The sequence below is a fragment of the Onychostruthus taczanowskii genome, unplaced genomic scaffold (assembly GCF_017590055.1).
Source record: "Onychostruthus taczanowskii isolate IOZ18803 unplaced genomic scaffold, ASM1759005v1 scaffold28, whole genome shotgun sequence".
Taxonomy (NCBI): Eukaryota; Metazoa; Chordata; class Aves; order Passeriformes; family Passeridae; genus Onychostruthus; species Onychostruthus taczanowskii.
Genome location: NW_024500128.1, coordinates 2,971,673 through 2,988,133, shown reverse-complemented (window position 1 = coordinate 2,988,133; position 16,461 = coordinate 2,971,673). Strand labels below are relative to the sequence as shown.

The window sequence follows — 16,461 nt, the reverse complement described above, 5'->3', positions numbered from 1 at the left end:
CCATTGGGCTAAGCTTGGAAGAGTAATGCGAACCTCATTAAACCCACATATCCACGGTATCAGAGCACCGGGCCAGGAGGAACCTCTGTAAAGTTTTCCGGTGTCACGGGGTGATTCTGCCTGTATTTGGATAGCAAAACAGCCCACTCCTGGGTGGCTCCCAGAGAACCCAGTGCAGGGGCTACCCATGTGCCCAGCACAATGGGCGCTGCCGAGATTCCGGCCCAATCCCAGGGAAAAGGGATGGGAAGCGGCGAGGCGAGGCACGGTCTCGCCGACAGCGCCTTCATGCGTGGGGCTTTCCTTTATTATTATTTTTTTTTAATTTCCCCTCTCCCCCAAGTTGCCAGGAGGCGTCAATTGTGCGCGGCGAATTCCAGCGGGGCCGGTGCCGGGAGCCGCGCGCGGGTCGGCGGCGGCGGCGGGGGCGGCGATGGCTTTCGAGGCGCTGGCGGAGGCGGCGGAGCGATGGTGCGCCCGCACGCCCTTCCAGCTCATCGCCGCCGAGGAGACGGAGCGGCGCATGGACTTCTACGCCGAGCCCGGCGTCTCCTTCTACGTGCTCTGCCCGGAGGCCGCCTGCGGCGACAATTTCGTGAGTGCCCCGTGAGGGGATCGGGGGTCACGGGCGTGCGGCGCACCCCCCGCGCCTGTGCCTGGATGCGCGGGGAGCCCTCGCGCCGCTCCGGGACGCTCCGTCCGTGCGGATCCCCGGAGCCCGGCGGGAGCAGCCGGAGGGGAGCGCCGGGGGGGACGGAGGACGGGGCCGTGCCCGGGAGGGAGGGATGCGGTGATGGAGGGCGGCGGGGCCGGGGGGATCCTCCCACAATCTGCAAAATGGAGTCCGCTGCCGGTGGGGGCGGCCCCGCGGGCAGGGACACCCCACCCTCCCCCCTTCCCCATCACCCGGCCCGGGGTGGCTGCGGGCTCCGGGCGGGCGGGGGGAGCCGTGCGGGCCCCCCAGCCTGCCCCGCGCCCCGCGGGGGCTGCAGCTGCCGCTTTCCCCCGCGGCCCCTCCATCCTGCCGGGGTGCCGGGGCTGGGGCACGGCGCGGGGACGGGAGGACTGGCAGGGCTGTCACGGCAAATGGAGAATGGGCAGGAATAAAATGGAGTCAGGATGACAGGAGGGCCGCGCCCCCCCGCGCCGCTCCCCGGGCCCGCCGCGGGATCCGTGCAGGTGCCGGCCGGGCGCCCCCGCCCCGCCGCCCCTCGCGGAGTTCGGCGCCGAGTTTGTGCGGAAAAGGCTCCTGCAGCACAACCCCTGTCTTTGGGAATGGTCGGGGGGTGCTTTTCCCCTCGGCCAAACCCTCCCGGTGGTGAGCAGAAGTGCAGGAAGAGTCACGGAAAAGCGGCACCTCGCCACGGGGTTTGTAAGCTGCCAAGAGCCAGTTAACTTCAAAGAAAGCATTTTGCTTTGCTTATTTTAGCAAAACAGCTCCTAGCACCATTATTGTAGGAATGTTATAGGTTCTTCCATTCACGAAGCAAGTTTCATCCTCAACTTGCTTGACAAATGTTCGCTAATTCCCTTTCCCACAGGTAAGTGCAGAGTGAGCCCATTTGACAGATGGGTCGGTGGAAACAAAGAGCAGTGGAGTGACTTCTCCAGGACCACAGATCCCAGCGAGCAGGACATTTATTTATTTATTGTGTCGAGTAGATGGTCATGCTGAATTATGAAAGAAGATGTCTGGTGTTTAGTTATGCATCTGTCCAGGGACTCTTGAGACCTTCAGATGTAGCAGTGGGGTATCTCAGGATGTGGATTCTCTCAGTCCTCTGTGGGAATAGCTCTGCACATCTGTCTTCTCAGCACTTCTGAGCCTGTCAGACCCCAGTGCTCATTGCTCTCTGGAGATGCCTGTACCCAGAAAGGGCCAAGCTTGCTGCACTCCGAAACAGGAATACGTATGAATCCAGTGCAGCGCTAGGCTAAAACTGAGGTTGGACATTAATGATATTGGAAATTGCAAAGAAAGTCCATTTATTTTTCTTAGGCACGTGCTGTTTCTTTATACGCTGCTCAAAAATTGAGTTAACTCTTTCATACAAAGTCTAGTCAACTTCAGAAAGAATCTTAGGCAGCTTCAGACCCTATTCCAATGCTGGCCTTTTTTTTTTTTTTTTTTAAATTTGAAATCACATTTTCCCTTTGTCTTGTTTTTTGGTTTTTTTTTAAAGTATTTTCATTCCAGTGTTGGTGTGGGAAGAACTCCCTGCCCAGAGTCACCACTAGTAAAATGGAGCAAGGGGCCAACTCCTGTCAAATCTGGAACATGAGCAGTGGAAATCTAGAAGTGATGTTTTCTTCTGTCTTTTCTAGCCTTATTAGTTGAGGCACTTTTTGTAATGCTAATACTTTTAAGACAGGCAGATAGGTGTCATTCTTAATTCTTTTTCTTTAAGAGATGGTGTTTCTTTAATATGACTAAGACTCACTAATGATTCTGCAGCATCCTGTTTCCTTCTCCTAGTGCACTGTGGGACTTAATTTCTGCTCCCAGCTTGATTATCTTGGTTTTTTGCAGTCCCTTTCCTTTTTTTTTTTAATGTTCCAGATTATAACTTTGCTTTTTGTGTGCAATTACAGGCTAAAGTGTATTTTAAGGAGACTTAATACAAGCCAAGGGACTGATTATCATTTGTACTTTAAAGCCTTGTTGCATGGCTCCTTTAACACAGTGTGGAGTGTGAAAGTGAGTAAATATAAACAGAATTCACAGTGACACACTTCACAGCCTTCTTGCACCCTGTGCCTCTTATAGAGGAGCCTCACATTTAATAAGCATCTGATGCCTGGTATTCTTGTTCTTTCTTTACGTCGTCATTTCATAATGATGCGACTTAAAAAGCTATGTAGGAGGTGCCAGAGAATTCCATGATAACCCACTTGTAAAGAGGAAATGATGAGCATGATGAACTTAAAAGGAAAGAGGAGAGGAGAAAAACTTGGAAAGGTTGTCAAGATGCAATCTGGGGGAGAAAACCACTGAATTTTGTCTAACATCAGAGATCCCAGATCATAACAATCTGATACTTTTCATTTCCTGAAAAGATATCTTTAGGCTAGGCTTTTAACATGCTAGAGACGCAGGAGACCCATGTAGATGCTTATTGGCATTTTCAGTACCACCTGGACACTGAAACTCCAAATCAGCATTTTAGATAGCTGAACAAAGTACTGTTCGCCTCCTGATGACCCTGAGGTTCTTGAGAAATTAATTGGACTTGTATAGCCATAATCAAGGAGAGTGAGGGTTGTGATGCTATTCCTTACAGTCTGCCATTTGTTTTGTCACCATGTTATTACTGGTATTCAAAGTAACTGATAAAATAAATAAAAATATGATGCCATCTTGCTGCAAGATTTCCTGAAAATATTTCAGAACAGAGTCAGTGGATCTGAGTGTTTTATGCAAGTCAAATTATCCACATAAATAAAAAGTTTTGCTGTCATGCACAGCAAATGGGCTGCTTAGAAAAAGGTGGGCCAGCAAGTGATTCTGCCATCCAGCTACACTGAGTCATTTAAAGGTGTGAGGGAAAGCAAACCCCTCCAGATGCAACCCTATTGATTTCCTCAGCTATGTGCTATGTGCAGATGCTAAACTAAATAATTCAACCGTGATCTTAGGTTGGCTGAGGTAGAAATTAGTGGCTGTGTGCTTTTGTAGTGACACAAAGCAACTGTGAGCAGAACTGGGCAAGCTTGGAAAACACATACTTTGATAATGAGGTTAATATTTTTTTAATTGCATAGCCAGAGCCAAGCACTGTGGTCCACCAGTTTGCCAGCACCCACCTTCTCCCACTGCAGAGAGATCCTCAGGCATCGGGTTTTCCAGGAAAAGCATCTCCATTTATGCAGCCTTACTGAACTTTCTGAGCAGGAGCTGAATCCTGAAATTACGTTTGTTTTTATTTTGAAAGGCTGAAATTCCTTTTGCAGGTTCCACTGGAGATGGGTGTCAGTGCTGAGAGAGTTCCTGCACTGCCTGGGTGCAGCACTGAAGCATCACAGAGACTGTAGATGCAGCTGAACCTACAGGCATTACAGCCCTGGTCTTTATTATGGTTGAGGTTTTTGAGGGAGAAGATTAAATCAACCCATTGCCGAATGAGATGTGTGCACTAATGGCACATGAAATTTTTGTAATGCATTTGTTGCTGCAGTCAACATTTTAAATCCTCTACAGATGGGGAGATTTTTGGAATTGTTACTTGCTAATTGTCCTATGATGCTATGCAAAAAAATCTCCTCAAAAACTCAGTGATCAGGTTATTCTCTTAGGTTTTCCTCTTGTGTTAGGTCATCTTCCTCTGCCTACTGCTGATGAATTCACACTGGTGTCTAAAATGTGCTGCAGCTTGAAAAGAGATTGTAAAAACACAATAGGACAACATGGGGTTAACTTGCCCTGGGGAACGAACCAGCAATGATTTATTAAAGGGCAGAGCCTGATTTTCATTTATGTGGAAGCTCCTGTGTATAGCTCTGGTAGTCAAAAGAAGCCACAATTTAAACAAGAATGAGGATCTCAGCAGTCATAATTGTTTTATATATATAAACAATTGCAACAGGTTTGGCACAAGCCAGGAATTGCCAAGCTGCAACATTCAGCTCTGAAGTTTAGGAGTAGCTAAACAGTTATTGCTAACCCCAAGTATGAAGAAATCATGGCCCAGACCTCCAAAACCTTCTCCAAAGGCTGTTTTTAAAATGTGATTTGGAAGTGTTCATTTGATATTTTGAAGAGGGCTCATTTTATTTCACTTCATGTACGTTCTGCCTTTTTAGGCCATAGGAATCACAAAGTGCAGGCTTTTTTCTACTTTTTTTTTTTTTTGTAAACAGAAGCTGAGGTTTAGTTGTATATTTATAGGATTACAAGGCCCATGACTCTTAAGATGGCATGAAGCATCATGAGACTTGTGGTATGTGCGTTTGAGAGTTGGCAAGACTGTAAAGAACTTATTTTTATTGCCAGAATGGTTAAGACATGACTCTGGTTATATGGGAAGAGGAGAACCTAGTCAGTAATGCAGGGCTCTTTTCATAACAAAACATTTCACTATGTTTATGCTTGTAAAGTGCAACAAGCAGCAAAGAAAATGTAGGTCAAGTGAGGTTCATAGCAAAGCAGTTACAGGTTTTATCTTAAAGGTGCAGTTTAGGTGATGTTAAGTACTGTTTTCTTTTGTTAAGTGCAAAACTGCATCCCTGGCAGGTACTCACTGCTGAAGAGGAAGGCAATATGCAAGTCTTATGCTAGGGATTGAAACATCTGTCGTTTTGAGTCTTTCCCTGAATGTTAGTTAAGCTTTGGAAAGATCCTCCTCTTTCCTTGTTTAAGCATAACCTGCTGTTTATAGCAAGTAAAAAGACACTTTGGGGAAAAGAGCTGCTGTGCAAAAAGAGAGGCACAAGTGTCTCAAACCAATTTGGTAGTATTGCACTTCTCTGTGTGGCAGGCTGCCTAAGACTGTCCCATGCACCAAATTTTCAAACAGAAGGCGTTTAAGATGATGCATTAGCTTGTGCCCTTGGGCACAGAAAGCATTGTTGTCTGGGTGCTCCCTCCATCCTTGCCAGTTCTGTTTCAAACAACCTCCTAGCAGCAGAATAAACATTAGTTTTGAGATAGGTTTTGAGTGTAAGGCTGGGGAGCCAGCATCTCCTGAGCAGGAGTAAGACAGGAGGGTCTCAAGTGGGTTTAAATGTGCCTGCCTGGGAGGAGAAGATTGTGTTCCAGGAGGAGTAAATCTCAAAACAGGGTGGGAGGCTCAAAGTGTCAGGATGCTGTGAGTGCCCAAACATCTCTCCTTGGCTCTGTGTCTAGCCTGCAGGCAGATTTTGCATCTTTTCTTCTGCATCGTCGAGAGAATTACACATCAAATTCCACCTCCAGGGTCGCATCATATTTGCACTAATGCCAGAAGACAAAGAGATGCTTTAGCTCTTCCTGAGGGCTTCACTGCAGCAGATGATGCAGAAAAAGAGAAAACCCAGCATGACTTCCAGGTCTGAGCAGGGCTGATGTGGAACAAAAGCACCTTTATAGGTAAAATGTGTGCACGCCAAGTGCGTGTACACTTCATGGCTGGTGCAACCATGAGGCATTTCTGGATCAATTTCCCTGTTTTCTGATGCATCATGTTAATAAAATCCAGGTTCCTCCTGAGAAACGTGGCTTCTGAAAGAGCCTGCAATGCCTGTCCCCAGGGCGGGTCTGAACTGCAGGAGGCTCGGTGTACTTTGGCAGATGTTTACAACATGTCACCTTATAAAATCACATGGAAAGGTTGGCGTGAATTCCTGTTAATGCCTTTCCTTTCTTGTGTTGCTGTTGGCTTTCAGCATGTGTGGAGCGAAAGTGAGGACTGCTTACCTTTTCTGCAGCTCGCACAGGACTACATCTCCTCCTGTGGGAAAAAGACGCTCCATGAAATATTGGAAAAAGTCTTCAAATCCTTCAGACCTGTAAGTGCTTTTTTTTCCCTTCTAAACATTAACAGTTAGCTGTGGCTTTTAATAGGACAGCACTGGGTAGAGCAAGCTGTTTTTCTTCTCCAGAGATTTACATCTCCAGTTAGCTGCCTGGGTACAGGAGTGTTAGCACATAAGTTAGCATTGGGCAATTGAAAATTGTTTCTTGAAAGTCAGCTGCCTTTTTATTTCCAACTCTTGAGAGGATGAGATACCCGTGCAGGATGGCAGGCCAACTGATGTGTCAGCTGGTGGCAGCGGGCAGGGGCTTGCATCCTGCTGGTGCAGCACTGACTCCAAGGAACGGGATACGAGTCAGCGCCGCGGGACTTTGTGGCAGAGTTGGTTCCTGGCACTGGAATTGGAGAGTTTTGCAAGGATATGAACAGCAAGAGTAAACCTCTGGGAAACTGGAAGTACGGTCTCTCCTCAGGGTGGTTTATTTTATTTTATGATTGGGGTTTTTTTTCCCCCAAGTGATGCAGATTTTGCTATTGGGATCGTTGCCACTTGGTATTTGCACACACTGGTTTGGTCACTGCTTGAGAGGAAGTTGGAAGAGAAGTGGGGTTTTGTGGGGAGGGGACCTGTATTTTTCTGTTTTGCTGCTACTCAGCTTTCTCCGTCAATGTTTAATAATAAGATTTGTGCCAAAGCCAGGATTTCATCAGGGTGAGATATCTTAAGCTGGCCATTGTCCTTCATTTTTGCCAAATGCTCCTTTTGAATGTTTAGGGCTGGCTAAGGGCTTGGTGCAGAGCTGGGGAAGGTTTGTAGCCAGAGCCGTTCTCCTGTCATGTCCATGAGAAAGTTCACCAATGCATGTTTTTATACTCAACTTTCCCCTCCTGTCTTTTTCTGCCTGACTAACTGAGAAGACTAGAGATGTATCCCAAGTATTTAGTGCGAAAGGAAGGGCCTGGAGCACTGATAGGAAAACACTGGCACTCCCTGTGTTACACCCTTGCACAGATCACCACAGCTGGTCGACATAAAAGAGCATCGTTTTAAAGAATCCTTTGAGAGGCTAGAAATAAATAGAACAGATGCACACTTTCCTTAGAAAGGGCTGGAAATCTGATCTGTCACTACAGCTGCTTGTAATTGTGAGAACATGCAAAAAAAAAAAGTATGTTTTCTGGAACAATATTGGGCTCTAAGATCTTCATAGCTGTCTTCTCCTGCTCAGGGAAGCTGTGCCTTTGATGAGGAACTTCCATTGGTTTAACTAAGAAGGACTTAAGACTTAATTAAATTGGTGCAGATTACTTATTTCATTTAAACCACATTTATTCCAGCATAACTTAAGTTATTGAGAAATTGACTTCAGTCAAGCCAAGTTGAGCTACTCTTTAGAATAAAAAGGTTGAAAGCCAGGGGAACCATTGTGCTCGTGTATCCTGAGCTCTTCATTAATACATCACATTTCACCTCATGATTCCCACAGCTGACCATATAAAATGAGGTTGAACTAGAATGTGTCTTTTCCAAAGACACCAACTCTTGATGTAGTCTTCAGGTGACTTAAAGGATACAACACTGCTGGGCACTTTTTCTTCTCATGCTAGTTACGGCTCTGAATAACTCTTTTGTTTACAATCTGCATTTTTCTAGTTTTGCTTCCTAGCTGTTGAATTTCATTTTGCTTTTGTTTGCACAAAAACGGTGTCCTCAGTTGTCAGAAACCTCTTTCAGACTGTAATCAAGTACCTCTTCATTTTCTTGTACCACAGATATTACGTTTCTCAGATTCTCCTTTCACCCAGTATTGAGAGTTTGCATCAGCATAAGGGTTTATCATTTGAGGTATGGCTGTGTGTAGACAGGTCTAATCAAGGAATGTATTTTTTCCTAATAGTAACTATTAAAAATAGCACATACATGGAAAGATTTTAAAAATTGAATGGTGTTACAGTAGATGTATGGAAACCGTATTTTGCACCCTCAGGCCTTTCCCAAAACAAAACCACTTTTCTTTGAGATTGGGAAATTATTTCCTTGGCATCACTTCATACTGTCTCCTGTCCTTTCTGAACTGGACCCATTTTACTAATGAGACCACCTTGCTGTCAGCTTCAAGGCAACAGTGCATTTGCAGGGCATTTCTTCTCTGTCACAGCAAATCAGCTGACATAGACCAACTGGCAAACTCCGGTGTGAAAAATGGCAGTTCAGGAAAAAACTGAAGACTGGGCTTTTCTGAAGTATCTGGTGGCTCTGGTTCTCAGTCTGGGACACTGTGGACCAGGTTTGTAGCAGGTTCTTGATAAGCACTGTAAAGCACATTCTGAAAGTCTTCTCCATTTTGGTATTCCCAGTAGACATCTGTGATTATTAGACAGTTCTGAAATTCTTTGTTGGGGTCCTTTGAAGGGAAATATTTAGAAAAAACCAGTGGCAGTGCATCTGCAGCTTTCCATGCCGTTTTGCACAGCATGAGCATCTGCCTTCCCATAACTGAGGGCTCCAAAAACAACTTTTTCTGGTAACTCAGCTTAGCCCTGCTCTGCATGTTCGTGATAACAGCCCAGCCATGTCTCCATGAGCTTGCCCTGGGGCTGTGGAGTGGGAAAGGACTGGCTTCTCATGCTGCTGGGCCTTGTGTTTTGGAGACAGTGAGAATACGAATGCCCAGCAGCTGGCATGCCTCTCAGTGAGAGACAGAGAATTCCCTCTGCTCACCAGTCTTCCCTGGGCACAGAAGGCAGTGAGGGTGGTCTAGGTCTGCTCACTGTCCCTCACTGCTCTCAGGCATCTCTCCCTAATGTTTTATGTGCCTAAACACAGTGCCAAGCAGGATATTTAATTAGATGAGTGCTGGTTTGCCTGCAACAACTATACACACCTCTCAAGGTATTCCTTTATTGAAGGTGGTGAGGGGCATGTTGTCTCTACTCGTTACTGCTTTCTTGGGTCAGTTTCCACAAACTTTGTTATTTGTCTTATTATCCACTTCTTCGGGGAACATCCAGAAGTGCCAGACACCACGAAGGTACATGATATCAACCAATAGCACTGGGCTCAGATACGGTTTTTTTGCCACAGAGCATCCCACCTCCTCCTGTGTTTTGGTCTCTCTGGTGCTAGGAGGTGCCCATGCTGGTGCTTTCAAGCATATCTGTCCGGAACATAGTCCTTCCCACAGGGATTCAACAGAACTGTGTTATCTCTAGTGTATCATCACATGGACTGCTAAAGTTCAGTCTTGTACATGGTTTATTTTTCAGTGTGCTTGTGTGCCAGCTTTTGGTAGGGGACGGTGTCACTCTGCTTCCATGAGTTAGTAACTGCAAGGTTATTTGTAAAATCAGGGCACTTTGGAAGGGTTAAGAAAGACAAATACAAGAAACGCCTGACGGACATCACACCAACTGGCAAAGTTTGCAGGAAACCAAGGCATGAGTCATACAATTCAGCAGCAGATTCCAAGGGTCCTACACTTCATCTTCAGCCTGGAAAGCCTACATGTGGGGAGTCTGCAGTGTAAAAGCCATTTATCCCATATTCATTTTATTCATGCATGTCCCGGTGACCTCTCCTTTACCTCCAGATGGGTAGTTTGGCCAGCAGAAATAAATAGCTCTCATTCAGGCAATGCTGCTGGTTGTTATCCTCCCTTCTTCCCTCCTCACCATGCCTCTGACCTCCTCCTACCCATGCATCCCTGCCTGGCAGTTTTGGTTCCCCTTGGGTTTTCTGCTGATGAATCGGCTCTCTTTCTACAACAGTTTTCTCTTTTATGTCTTTTCTCCTTGTTTTCCTCTGCAGTTAAGTTCTTTCAAGTCTGCTGCATAGCTGATACTTCAAAATAGCAGCTATGGACTAGAAGCAGAAACTAGTGTGTGGGAAAGAAGACACTCCTTGATTGGGAGTCAGTCTAGGATCAGTTCAGGCCATCTTCATCATCTTACTTTGTCCTTACCTTTTGTATACCCTTCTTCTGTTTTGTCCCAATGTTTGTAGAGCTTCCTGTGCTTTGGACCCTGATCCGTTGAAGGTGTGGGCTGATTTGTCTCTGCAGTCCAGAGAGCAGTAAGGAGTTAACAGCAGTGAGGGACCACCGTAATCCTGTGGGAAGCAACAGGATATGACACCTAAAAGCAAGACCTGCATGGTCAAGGTCCTTGGTGACTTGAAGGGTCATAATGTGTCTGTCAGAGAATAAAACTGCATCTCCCATGGAGAAGAATCCCATTCCATCCCATTCCACCCCACCCCACCCCCATTCTTCCTCTGTAATACCACTAAAGTCTACAGCATCACTCTGATTTACACTTCTCCCTCTGATTTACGCTGCTCAGGGGAAAGAGAAGCTGGATTTCCTGATGGTGAAGAGAGAGAGGATGTGTGAAAAGCAGGATGTACTCCCCATCCTTTGGGATTGTGTGTGTGTTTGGAGTTCTTGTGATGCATGTTGTGTTTTCCATGCTAATTTTGCAGTACAGTATCCCGTAAAATGAAGATTCATGTGACTCATTTCCTTGCAAATCAAAGAGGAATTAAGACCAGAGGTGGGGAAAAAAATGCAATCAAAACTCTTTCTGCCAGGTGACACAAACAGGAGTACAACACTCACATCTAATTTGAATATACCAGATTAGTTTATCAAAAATAATACTGGTATATAAGAAGGTCTAGAAACAGTCCTTGATTTTTCCTTTTGAAAACTGAGTATTTTAATTTTAGCTTCAACACAAAATAAAACCCCCGCATCCTGAAAATGAACTGAGCAGTTCATGTTCAGTTAAGCATTTGATTTGAAAAATATGTATGCAGAGGAAAAATTACTTTGTTCTGCTTGGAAAACAAAAACGTTTTCCATTTGGGGTCTCTCTGTAAGTATTTTTAAAATGCGAAGGAGGGGATTTAGTCAGCATATTCTCCTTCCATTTCCCTGCTGAAGAAAGCCTGTAACTAAAAATCTGGTTTTCTCCCAGTGACAGAGATGAATACAAGCTTCGTTGCACCCAGAAGCTAATTCTGTGCCTTGTATTTATGTCCACAGAATAATTTTGAATGTCGATCACAGACTGAATTAAAGTCCCTGAAAATCTGCCTCACTGCAGCCTTCTCATTTCCATGCTCTCACCTAAAGAGTGTCACCCTCCTCACGACTTCTCTGGGCTTTGCATCTTTCAAGAGCTAACAGCTGCATCACTCTCCAAAGAGGGTGTTACATGCATCTGCGCTGCTCTTCCAGCCCTGGCAAGCTAAATACATGGTATTCTCAGTAATGCTGGGCCTATGATTTTGCTTTGTGGCTGTTAATAGCTGTTAGTGGAGGAATCTGAGATTTCCACAACAGATGCGTTATTTTTGACTGTTACTTGGTTTATCTGTCTTCCTGACTTCTGTTGGCGTGGCAGCCTTTTTTGGGAGAGGGGAGAAGTTCCAGTATGGCTGTTTGCTCCTTTTCCTGTACTGAAGAGGTGACATTTCAGTGGTTGGAGCCATCAGGTGGAGGCATCCAAACACTGTCCAAGCAAGATGGACTGGCAGTTCCCTGCAAGCCCAAATCTAATTTGCAGAAGTTTAAAGGGACAGTATTTCACTGGAATACACAGTAATTCTTACTGCAAGGGCTTCACACAGCAGGCAAGACTTTATTTGGTGTGATGGAGTGAAGTCTTCAAGAACAGCATTTGACATGGCAGGTTCTTTGGGTTTTTAGGGACTTCTTGTCTATTCCACGTTAGGCAGTCCTTCATGAGGATGTTTTCTCCTTTGCTTTTATAGGGCTGACGAAAAACAAACTTAAACCAAGACAACTACTGTACAGTATTATCATGGTTCTTTCTGAAGTTAAACCACTGCCAAGTCTAAACACTCAACAATTTATAATGTGACCTCAGGGAAGAATGTGAAGCTTTTTGCAAGTGCTTTGTTTTGGTTTTATTTATCTTCCGGTCTCTGAGCGCTTAATTTGGTGTGAGGATGCATTTTCAAATCTTTCTTTATCCCAGGAGGAAGAGAAAGAGAGTCAAGATCATTATGCAGTGCTGTTATTCCAGGGTTTGAGGTTTTTAAGAAGTGCACATAGGATTTGTGTGAAGATTTGCAGCAAAGCTGCATGAGTGGGTAATTTACTGTTACACAGTATTTTCTCTTCTTTGTAGTTACTTGGGCTTCCAGATGTTGATGATGATGCATTTGAAGAATATAACGCAGATGTGGAAGAAGAAGAGCCTGAAGCCGATCACCAACAGATGGGTGTCAGTCAGCAGTGATTTTCTGAGAAGCTATAAAAAAATTCGGAAGCCTTTGGTACCAGGTGGGGTCAGGTTGTCCCACATTAGCCTGTTTGAATTAGCACATCACAAGGGGATATCTGGCTGCCAAGATAAAAGTTTTACAAAACATGGTTTAAAAAAAAAATAATAATCCATGATGAGCTTTGCTAAGAAGTGACCTGAATTTTGCTCCTGCTTCAGTGGGTTTTCTATGGAATTGTCTTGGTAGCATTCTGCCGTTATCAGTCTAGAGTAGTTTTGTCGCTGACTTGTCTCTTCGATTTGTGTTCGAGAGTAGTGTTTGCTGACATGAATGTAGAGTACTGAGAATGTAGGAGGCGTGTGGGGAGAGTGCCAAGTCCTCACCCGTGACCTTTCCAAGGAAACCAGCGCAGAGAGCAAACACCACCTGCGCTTTTCTTTTTAGTTCAACAGTTATAGGTTTTTGACAAAGTACCAAACATGGAGAGACTTCTCCTGAAAAACAGTAGTTTAGTAGTTGTTGGTGCTGCAGAAATGCATACGAAGGCCTAACAGGAATAATGGGACATAGGAAATCCAGGGGGTGTCAGACATATTGGTGTCATTTCACTGACACCTGAGTTTCCAAGTGCTGAATTAATACCTGGGAATAACTGGCACCAGCAGCACACATTATGACCAACCCTGGTACTTCGACACCATGTGATCCAAAGGCAAGTGCTGCTTTCTTACAAATCAAGTAAAAAATAGCTGTCAACTATCCCACTTCTGCATGACAATTAACTTTAAGCTTTGCTGGTTTTGTTACACTGCCAAATTATTACTCAGACCTCATCGCATTGTGCATTAGAATCATGGAATCATAGAATATGCTGAGCTAGAAGAGACCCATCAGGATCCTTGAGTCCAAATCTTGACCCTGTGCAGGGCACCCTAAGAGTCAAACCGTGTGCCTGAGAATGTTGTCCAAATGCTCCTTGAACTCTGCCAGGTTTGTGCTGTGACCACTTCTCCGGGGAGCCTGTTCAGGTGCCCAGCCACCCTCTGGGTGAGGAACCTTTCCTGACAACTAACCTAAACCTCCCCTGACAGCTTCAGGCCGTTCTCTTGGGTCCTGTCACTGGTCGTGAGAGTGAAGAAATGTGTAGCTGCCCCTCCTCTTCCTCTCCTGAGGATGCTGAAGACCACAATGAGGTCTCCCCGCAGTGTCCTCCAGGCTGAACAAGCCAAGTGACCTCAGCCACTCCTCACCAGGCTTCCCCTCCAGACCCTCCACCATCCTTGTTGCCCTCCTCTGGACACTCTCTAATAGTTAAATGTCTTCTTTACATTATGGCTCCCAAAACTGCCCCCAGCACTTGAGGTGAGGCTGCCCCAGTGCAGAGCAGAGCAGAACAGGATAGTCCCTCCCTTGCCTGGCTGGTGATGCTGTCCCTGATGCCCCCCAGGGCACACTTGTTCCTCCTGGCTGCCAGGGCACTGATGACTCATTTTCAACTTGCCATGAACCAGGATCCCAGCCCCTGCTTTCCAGCCTCTCATTCCCTGGCCTTTACACACAACCAGGGCTGCCCTGTCCCAGGTGCAGAAGCCAGCACTTGCCCCAGTTAAACTTCACACAGTTGCTGATTGCCCATCTCTAATTTGTCAGGGACTTTCTGCAGGGCCTCTCTGCCCTGAAGAGAGTTGACAGCTCCTCCCAATTTAGTGTCTTCAACAAACTTAGTTAGTATTCCTTCAAGTCCTGTATCCTGGTTGTTAATGAGACGTTGAAGAGCACAGGGCCAAGGATGGAGCCCTGTGGAACCCCACTGGTGACATATCACCAGATGACACCCTATTCACTGTAACCCTTTGTGCCCATCCTGTGAACCAGTTACTGACCCATCCCATGACGTGTTTATCCAGCTGTGTGCTGGACATTTTGGTCAGAAGGATACTTTTGATACACTATCAAAAGCTTTACTGAACTCCAAATACATGACATCAACTTGATTCCCTTGATCAGCCAGGTGGATTACCTTGTGATAAAAGGAAGTCAGGTTTGACAAGCAGGACTTTGCCTTCATGAAGCCATGCTGGCTGTGACCAGTGATTGCACTGTACTCCAGGTGTTTTTATATACCTCCCAGAATAATATTTTCCATTATTTTACTGGGCACTGAAGTGAGACTGACAGGCCTGTAGTTTCTGGGATCTTCCTTGAGTGCAACTTGAATGCAACTTAACACTGAAGCCATAAGGGTATCAACCAGCACGTGGCTCTTAAAATTATGCTGGACCTCTTCCTGGGCCTTTGAGAAAGTCTGGGCATGTACACCTTATTGAAGGCGAGCCAAAATACTGCTTCAGCTGATATAAAATCTAGTGAGGTTTTACTTATCAGGGGACTTGCTCACCAAGAGGTTTAGCAAGGGTCTTAGTATGAAGGAGAAGATGATCCCTCATACTTTTTACCTGTTCTACATAGTTCCAAGTAACTTGGATGAGTGCCAGACTGTGAAGATGCAGGGTCTCTTTATTTACTTGCCTTTTGTACCGAAAATATAAGAAGCAAAGGTAATTCTGTTGTAATACAGCTGTTTTCCACAATCAAGAACAATGTTTCTAAATTTACTCCTTTTTTTCCAATTTTTTAAAGATTGTAAAATGAAGGTCACACGCTTCAAAAGCCCTTTTATACAGAATTAGCTTTATAAAAAAAAAAGAGTGAGTGAAGAGAAAATGCTTGGACAATTCCTATAAATAATTTGCATAATTTTGAAAACCCTGTTGTTAATGATGTTTCCTTTTCAATAGATTTTTTAAAGACTCTTTTTCCAGGGTTATTGAAGAGAGCAAGTTTTCTTGATGGTTTACATTTATGATGGTGGTTTGAGAGATGCATAGCACATGATTTTTTCTGTCGGTGGCAAAGATCTTCCATAACTGGGATGATGTGTGTTACCTGAGTCTGCACAGAAGTGTCTGCAACACTGTAAAAGTCAGAGTTTAAGACTATTTTAAAAAAAGTGGAAGAAAAACAGAGCTTAATGCAACTTTGTACATTCTTTCAGCATGCAGGCATAGACATGGTAGTTGCAGCACCTTTTCTATGGACTAGTGATGTGAGAACTGTGGCAGTTCACTGTATAACACTGTATAGCAGCAATAGGCTTTTTGCTTACTGAAATAAAGTGTAAGACCAGTGGTTTCCACCCCTGCTTTAAGCCCCTAAATTTTTCTTTCCTCTCCAGCTAGGACAGATGCTGCAACCTTAAGCAGAGCCTTCCTTTGGAAGAACTCTCTTCATAGCATCCAGCCCTTGGGTTGTGACTCACACAAGCAGATCTTATGGGGCTGACTTTCCTCTGCTCTGCTGTAGTGCAAGGGAGCAATTTACAGTTGTGCAAGCTGGAAGCAAAGTCCTGCTGCTCAGGCTTGCTGGGCACTTCACCCATTTGTTTGATGGGCAGGTGGCTGGCACCAATGTGCAGGTGCAGGCACCCCACACACACCTGCACAGTGAGCTGGGCTGTGAGCCTGGCCTGACTGGGACACAACCCGCTGCCTTTTACAGACAGGCAGGCTTCCAGCTGGATCTGTCCCACCACCTGGCTCAGCATGTGGCTGCACCGAGAGTGCTGGCACAGCAGAGGGGAGGGTGCAGGGTGGACAAGGGTAGTAGCTGAGGACCTGCTGCTAAATGTGCCTTGCACGGTGTCAGGGGCCTGTGGTAGAGATGTGGACTGGCCTAAGTGCTGTGAGGGATTGACTCCAC

General features: G+C 45.5%; 1 protein-coding gene across 1 annotated transcript; it reads left to right on the top strand.

Moving 5' to 3' along the window:
• The first annotated feature begins 388 nt into the window (after positions 1 to 388).
• MTURN (maturin, neural progenitor differentiation regulator homolog) lies at positions 389 to 15,468 on the top strand. The gene is made up of 3 exons (XM_041407925.1): positions 389 to 595; positions 6,361 to 6,483; positions 12,606 to 15,468. The coding sequence occupies exons 1-3, from the start codon at positions 434 to 436 to the stop codon at positions 12,714 to 12,716; spliced, it is 396 nt and encodes a 131-aa protein (XP_041263859.1). The 5' UTR covers positions 389 to 433; the 3' UTR covers positions 12,717 to 15,468.
• Positions 15,469 to 16,461: the final 993 nt, after the last annotated feature.

Excerpts from the sequence above, each read along its gene's own strand:
- MTURN (XM_041407925.1), top strand. The coding sequence starts at position 434 with ATGGCTTTCGAGGCGCTGGCGGAGGCGGCGGAGCGATGGTGCGCCCGC. Across the intron at positions 596-6,360 it reads CCGCCTGCGGCGACAATTTC|CATGTGTGGAGCGAAAGTGA; the intron begins GTGAGTGCCCCG and ends GTTGGCTTTCAG. Across the intron at positions 6,484-12,605 it reads TCTTCAAATCCTTCAGACCT|TTACTTGGGCTTCCAGATGT; the intron begins GTAAGTGCTTTT and ends TCTTCTTTGTAG.